We start from the raw sequence: 8,125 nt of genomic DNA on the forward strand, positions 1-8,125 counted from the left end.
TTGAGACCAGGCTGGGCAACATGGCAAAACCACATCTCTACAAAATATATATAGATCATAGGCTAGAATATAAAATGTCTCAAAAACTTTTTAACAACTGAAATTATACAGAGTACAATAAAATAATAATTAAATCCAAAGTCAATAACCAAAAAAAACCTAATAAAATCCACAAATATCTGGAAATTTAAAAACTCATATATATATATATATATATATCTATCTATCTATCTATCTATCTATCTATCTATCTCCTGGATGTCGAAGTGCACACCTGTAGTCCCAGCTTTCAAGAGGCTGAGGTGGGAGAGTCACTTGAGCCCCAGGGGTTGAAGCTGCAGTGATCTACTACACTCTAGCCTGGGCAACAAAGCAAGACTCTGTCAATCAATCAATAAATCAATCAATCAATAAAATAAAAAAGAAGAAATTGATAGGCTAGATAAAAAAGCAAGACCCAATTATACACTGCTTACAAGAAATACACTTTCAATATATAAAAAAGGTACATTAAAACTAAAAGAACTTTAAAAAGACGATGAAAACACATAAAAAAAGAAAACTGAAGAGGCTTTATTAATATGAGATACAAGAGACTTCAGACAAGAGTATTACCAAAGATAAAGACGAAAACTTCGTAACAACAGTCAGTTCATCAAGGAGCTGTCTATGTACCTAATAAAGCTTCAAAATACATAAGGCAAAAACTGACAAAACTGAAAGCAGAAATAGGTAAAATCCACAAAACAATTAAGAGATTTCAATACTATTTTCTCAGTAACTGACTGAACAGGTGAACAGAAAATCATTAACACTAAACTTAATACTATTAGTCAACTTTCCCTAATTGACATTTATAAAACACTATACCTAACAATGGCAGAATACATACTCATTTCAAATACATATGGAATTTTCACCAAAATAGATCATAGGCTAGAAAATAAAATGTCTCAAAAACTTTTTAAAAACTGAAATTATACAGAGTATAACATAATAATTAAAATCAAAGTCAATAACCCAAAAAAAAACTAGAAAATTCCACAAATATCTGCAAGTTTAAAAACTCTTATATATCCATGAGTAAGAAAAAGTAAAGTAAAAAATATTTTGAATGGGACAGCAATGAAAATATAACATCAAAGTTACGTAGAGATACAACAGTGCTATGAGAAAATTTTATAAAATAAATACACGTTAGAAAAGATTTCAAATCAGTGGCGATACATTCATCTTAGAAAGTTAGAAAAAGAGCAAATTAAACACAAAATAAGTATTCGCAAAGAATAAATATAGTTTAAATCAATGAAATAGAAAACACACAACCAGAGAAAATTCAAGGAAACTAAAAGGCAATAAAGAAAGATTAATAAAACTGATAAGCCTCAAGACAGACTGACAGAGGAAACAAACAGAAAATAGAAATTACCAAAATCAGGGATGAAAGAGGGGTATCACTATGGATTCCGTAAACATTAAAAGAACAAAGGAAATATTACAAATAACTTTATGACAATAAATTTGACAATTTCTATGGAATAAATTCCCAGAAAAACCGAAATTACTAAAACTAACTCAAGAATAAACAGAAAGTATTTAACACAACTATTAAAGGAATTAACTCTGTCGTTAAACCCATTCCACAAAGAAACTCCAGGACCAAACCGTTTCACTGGCAAATTTTAACACTTATAGATGCAAAAAAAGCACTTACCAAATTCAATACTCATTCAAGATACAAACTCTCAGAAAACTAGAAATAAAATGTCATTTCCTTAATCTGAAAAGGCATACATGAAAGTCCCACAGCAGACATCATGCTTAAATGTAAAAACCTGAATGCTTTGCACCTAAGATAAGGAACAAGGCAATCATGTCCACTCTCACCACTTCCATTCAACACTATTTTTAAGTCCTAGCTACTGAAATAAGGCAACAACAATTAACAAATAAAACAGGCACAGAGACTGAAAAGAAAAAAGTAAAAGTCTTTTTCACACATGACATACCATTTACCTAGAAATCCTAAGAAATCCACTAAAAAAGCTACTAACACTAGTATTAGTAATTTTAACAAGGTGATAAGAGGCAAGGTGAATATATCAAAAGCAGGTTTTTTTTCACTTTTTTCTTTTTTTTCTGATCCTAATGTTTCAAGTCACTTCTATAATTACATACTAGCTGTAAACACATTTAATTTAAAATTCCACTCACGATAGCACTTCCAGAAAACAAAATGGAAAAAACTATAACAAACGACATGTAAGATCTCTACACTAAAAATTTCAGAACATTGTGAGAAAAATCAAAGACATAAATGGACAGAGAGATGTACCAAGTGCATAATGGATTGAAAGAATATTTTAACATATCTATCTCCCTAAATTCCTTCCAATAGGGAAAATTCAGTCTTTTCAACAGATGATGCTAGAAAAACTGGAAATCCACGTGGGAAAAAAATAAACTGACACTACACAACATAAATAAAAATTATTAATGGATTATAAATAAGCAAAGAAGCCAAAGCTATAAAACTTCTAGGGAAAAAAAGTAGGAGGCCAAGCATGGTGGCTCACACCCGTAATCCCAGCACTTTGGAAGGCTGAGGCAGGAGATCACTAGAGCCCAGGAGTTCGAGACCAGCCTCGACAATATAGTAAGACTCCATGTCTACAAAAACAACTTTTCTGTACTACATCTGTAGTCATAGCTAATTGGGCTGCTAAGGCAGCAGGATTGCTTGAGCCCAGGAGTTTGAGGCTGCAGTGAGCCATGATGGTGCCACTGCACTCCAGTCTGTGCAACATAGTGAGGCTCTATCTCTAAAAACAAACAAACAAAAAACAAAAAAAATTAATAATAACATAAACATAGGAGAAATCACAATCTTGGGGTGCGCAAAAATTAGGATACCAGAAGCACTAAGAAAAAATGATGAAAAACAAAAAAGAAAATATTTAATAAATCAGATTTCACAAAGACATAGAATGCCCTATGGGGACTTAAAATGATGCTCTACATCCCTGTTCTTCAGAGAAATATCACACGAGACATTACACAGTAGAATAGCTAAAAATTACTAAGACTGACAATACCAAGTACTAGCAAGGATGTGGAATTCCTTGGTGACTCCTAGTGCTCAACTTGCCTCAGAGCCAATGGAAAGGTGGTTGGGGGGCAACTGGTGTAGCTAAGGGAGTGCTTACACCACCTCTCCCCCAACCCAAGGCTGCACAATGTGCAGCTCCAAAAGAGACCCTGTCCTTCCGCTTGAGGAGAGGAGAGAGAAGAGTAAATACAGGACTCCATCTTGCATCTTGAATACCAGCTCAGCCATAGCTGGTAACCACTAAAGAGCCCTTAGGCCCTGAATAACCAGCACCAATAATCGGGTACTACACTGTGGCCTTCACTGTGTATCTGAGACTTGCTGGATTCAGGTGAGACTCAGCACATTCCCAGCTGTGGTGGCTATGGGGAGAGCCTCCTTCTGCTTGAGAAAAGTAAAGGGGGCTCTGTCTTGCGCCTTAGGTACCAGCTCAGCCATAGGGTGGTAGAACACCAAGAGGGATCTTGGGGTCTCCAGCCCCACGCCTTGGCTCTTGGATAGCATTTCTGGATCTGCCCTGGCCCAGGGGGGGCCCACTGCCCTGAAGGGTGAGTCCCAGGCCGGGCAGCTGACTGAAGAGTTCTTGGGCCTTAAGGGAACATCAGTGGTAGCCTGCCAGTACTACCTGTGGGTCTACGGTGGTGGCTACAGGGTGAGGCCCCTCTGCCTGTGAAAAGGGAAGAGTGGGAAGGACTGCCATTCATGGGTTGAATGCCAGCTCAGCCACAGTTCAATAGAACACCAGGTACAAGTCTAAGGTTTTTGACGCCAGTACCTGGGTCCCTGATGGCACCTCTGGACCCACCTCAGGCCTGGGGGAACTTGCCACCCTGAAGGGAAAGACACAGGCCTGGCTGGCTTCATCACCTGCTGATTGCAGAGCCCCAGGGCCTTGAGTGAACACCAGCTGTAGCCAGGTAATTGTTACAGCAGGCCTTGGGCAAGATCCAGTGCTGTGCTTAGCAATAATTCCCAAATCATATCCCTATCCTCTTAGCCTTTCTCTGAAATTCAAGATCAACATTTCCAATATTTTCTGGACATCTCTAAGTAGATGTATCCCAGATATTTTCATATCATAACTAGTAATATATTTTTTACGTTTTCTTGTATTTTAACTTCCCATAAGTTACACATTCAAATAAAATGTTCTCAAATAGCTGCTTTGATAATTTTAGTACATACTTACTGATGAGCTATCAGATGACTCATTGGTTTTTTCATATTTCTGTTTCTTGCTCTTTTTTTTCTTTTCTTTCTTTGCTTTTTTTGAATGCTTGTCTTTTTTCTTCTTTTTCTTCACAGAGTGTTCCTACAATCATTTTGAACAGGCAAGAAAAGAATTTAATTTCATCTTAATTTAAAAGGATGTATTCTGAGAGAAAAAAAATAAACCACATTCTAAAAAACTTTCAATCTCTGATGAAATAAGACCAAGAATATGTCTAAATAAATAAAATCTTTCAGGAAATCTTAACACACCTTCTATAATATATGCACTATCAATAAATCATATAACTGAGACTTCTTACCAGAAAAATACTGGGAAAATTTTGGCTTTATTTGTAGATTAATGTGACAAATATAATCAAATAAACACATATATACACAAACATGTATACATGCATCTATATACACACAAACATACATACATATAATATCCCTCTATGGTCTCCCCAAAAATTTATACAAGACTATTAGGCCATAAAAAATATAACAAGATAGCACAAATTAAAATTATAGGAAGAGGCTAGGGGAAGGAGCAAGGATAGGGAAAGGGAAGATGTTGATCAAAGGGTACAAAGTTTTCATGACACTAGAAATAATTTTTAGTGATCTATTACTAATGACCACAGTTAATAATAATGTATTATCTATTTCAAAGCCATTGAAGAACAGACTTTTAACGTTCTCACCACAAAAAAATAAGTTGATGAGGTGATGGATATGTTCATTAGCTTGACTGAATCTTTCTATAATGTATACATAGATCAAACCATCACACTCTACCCCATAAATTTACACAATTATTATTTGTCAATTAAAAATAATTTTTAAAAAAATTATAGGAAAACAGGCTTGAGACCTAAAAAAATAAAATAAAATAAATACATAAAGCTTAAAATGCATAAATTTTTAGGCCTATAAGCTTGCTATAGCGGGCCAGAAATTTGAAGCTGTCTTCTACTAGCCAACTCAAATAACAAAATTTGAGTCATAATGTCCAAAATATTACAATATCTTACCTCTGCCAAAGAGATGAAACTATTCAGCAATGCCAACTATGTGATATTCATTTTGTAACTTATGAAAACATTCTATAAAATTATTCATCCAATATTAACTTGAATAAGTGCAAAAAAGGACAGATATCCTTACATCACATAAACCTGTTAGTATTCACCTGTGAGAATTGTTCGATTCTCTCATTCACATCAGGTAGCATCCATGTATCCTCACCCCGAAGTCGCTTAAGTTCTTTACGCCTTTCTTCTTTTTCAAAATTGGCTTTAGCCTACAACCAAAGAAAAAAAAAAGACAAACTGGCAATTGACCCAACTGGGTTTCACAAAAAAAGGAAAACAAAAACCTCTGTCATTTTTATACAAAAATACCCACTCATGAATGAATGTCTATTCCTTGCCAGGAATTTGCTTCTCCAGTGTAAAAAAATAAAAAAAAATAAAAAAACAAAACAAAGCAAAAATCTCTCCTTCTGCATTTCCAATCTCCAGTGATTTGAGTTACCAATCAGAGAGAATCCAGGGACTGAGTCCAGGCCCTCCCATCTCTCTAAGCTCCCTAGCTCAATATGACTTGGAATCCCTTTTCCCTTCACCATTCCCATGGCTACTGCCTTAGACTTTTGCAACAGTTAGACCTCCACGCCTTCAATATGCAATGCCTGTAGCCCCAATACCCAGCCCCAAAAATGCCTCAGGAAGAATCATCTCTGTATAAAGAAAGGATCATATTGGTAATTTTTATCCACTCTTCAATGATAGTCACACAAAGCAAGTTTTTCCTAGGAAATCGTTCCTGCCCTCTTTCTTTCCCTGTAACTCCAAAGCTGAGTTTGCTCCTTTTCAAATTCTATGCATATCTCTACTATAAGATTTATCTCAACTTACGAAACTTACTCCCTCCAAAAACTGCTGGAAATACCAAAGAGAAAAGAATGAATAATATATATATACCCACACACACACACATTACATATGTTGAAATTACGAAACAATACCAACATTTCACCTACCCAAGACTAATTGCCCACTCTTCCCCTTTAAAACCTGGCTGTAGTCATTTTCTTTTTTTTTTTTTAATCAAATATAAAAATAATTTATTAAAGGTTTATATCAGAGAACTGCTGAAGCAACAAGAACTAGAAGAGTTAATATTCCAGAAAAGGGAAAATCATGGAGAGGTAGTCCAACATTCTGCAGCTAGCTTTTCCCTGGGTGCATATAATAATTCTTGGTGTAGGCAAGAAGATGAATACAATGGTTATATACCAAACAGAAAAATCGGTATCAGAGAAAAGAGCAGGGCTTATGATGGACTCCAAAGAACAGAGTGAGAAAATTGGAGATTAAAGGAGAATGGGGCTGCTTCACCCTCAAATTATTTGCCAAATTTTGAAACTATGTCATTTTCTCTTTAGAGTCTCCTCTCCCTCTTCTCTGCTGGCTCCTTCTCATTTGCATTTAAACTTGTTTAAAACTCTTCCAACTTATATAAAAACAAAAACCCTCACTGAATTCTCTGTTGCTCTCCAACTGCAACTTTTCTCTTTCGTTGCCACACTTCTTACATATTGAATAGATTGTCAGATAATTCAGAAGCTGACTTTCTCCATTCTTTGTATGTTACCTCTATGTATCTGAAGTTTAGTGAGAAATACAATGTTTCGCGATCTTTTGTGACAGGCTAGATATACTGAGATTCGTGTTAACTTTTGTTTGGATTGGTAAGAGCTTACAGTAAGTCTGGAATTAATACCAATAGAGACAGGAGGAGGAAATGTCAAACTGAGTCTATTCAAGTGTGACTTGAATGTGTTTCCGAAAAAGGAAAATTTCATTTCAGATACAGCAGTAGCAATGACTGAGGCTGCGAGACATGCTGGCAGAGTCCTTACAAGCCGCAGGGGACCTACAAAGTGTGCAGTCCGAGTGATAGAAATGTAAAGAATGGGTAACTTAAAAGGTAAAGAAACTTGGAGAAAAAGAGACAGATCTGCCTGAAAAGAGAATTAGCAACTGGCACCTGCCAGAACATCTAAAAAATCGGTAGCTACAAAAGGGTTTACCGACATTGCAAAGGGAGAACTCACCCAAATTAAGGTGAGATTCAGTACTGACGAGGTGAGGGAAGGGGTGAGTGGGCTAGCTTACGGGAACCCTCAACTCCCACAACAATAAATAACTACAAAAGCCCCAAAACAGAGGTACCTGGCGCAACACCTCGGCCCTGGCATTCCGGGTCTGTTCTTTCCGCTCTTCGATACTCTTCGCACTTTCAAATCTACCACTAGCAGCCGCCATACTTGTTGCCATCGTAAAGCTAAGAAGCCGCAAGAAAATTCTAGTTTACGACGGTCGTAATTTAACAAACAAACCGGGACTTCCGGACCCGAGGAAGGAGGAGCACGGCTCCACCAACAAGGCATGCGCACATCTGAGGTCGCTTAGGGCTCGGATTACCGCAGCCCAGATTTTAAAGACCCGAAGGGTGTTGGAGGGTTTAATTCTTTCGGGTGTTGGGTGCCATTGTGAGCAGGATTAATACCCGTATATATTTATTATGCACTTTTTACTATATTAACAGCTTTCTCACCAATTTCGTCTTAAAATCACCGGAGTAAGTTACAAGCTCTTGGAAGTTAAGTTGGTACCTCTCAAAAGTTTTCTGCGGAAGTACCCTTTGTCGCCAGAGCATCATTTCCCTGTGCTGGAGGAATAGAATAAAGGGAGGCTGCCAGAAAGGTAGTGGCAGCTGGCAGGAAGGACAGAATTG

At 36.8% G+C, this 8,125-nt stretch overlaps 1 protein-coding gene across 7 annotated transcripts in view; it reads right to left on the reverse strand.

Moving 5' to 3' along the window:
- The window catches only part of CWF19L2 (CWF19 like cell cycle control factor 2), a 177,952-nt gene extending 170,214 nt beyond the window's left edge, over positions 1-7,738 (reverse strand). For 4 of the 7 annotated variants that reach the window (XM_063608255.1, XM_034933621.3, XM_008953743.4 and 1 more), the window contains exons 1-3: positions 7,561-7,738; positions 5,514-5,624; positions 4,299-4,421 (exon numbers count right to left, since the gene is read on the reverse strand). In XM_063608255.1, the coding sequence (XP_063464325.1) occupies positions 4,299-4,421; positions 5,514-5,624; positions 7,561-7,665 (339 nt within the window). In that variant the 5' untranslated portion in view covers positions 7,666-7,738. The remainder of the gene's footprint in view (positions 1-4,298; positions 4,422-5,513; positions 5,625-7,560) is intronic. The other 3 variants (XM_055094789.2, XM_003828352.6, XM_055094791.1) reach the window with 1 other exon arrangement.
- Positions 7,739-8,125: the final 387 nt, after the last annotated feature.

Source organism: Pan paniscus, chromosome 9 (assembly GCF_029289425.2).
Source record: "Pan paniscus chromosome 9, NHGRI_mPanPan1-v2.0_pri, whole genome shotgun sequence".
Taxonomy (NCBI): domain Eukaryota; kingdom Metazoa; phylum Chordata; class Mammalia; order Primates; family Hominidae; genus Pan; species Pan paniscus.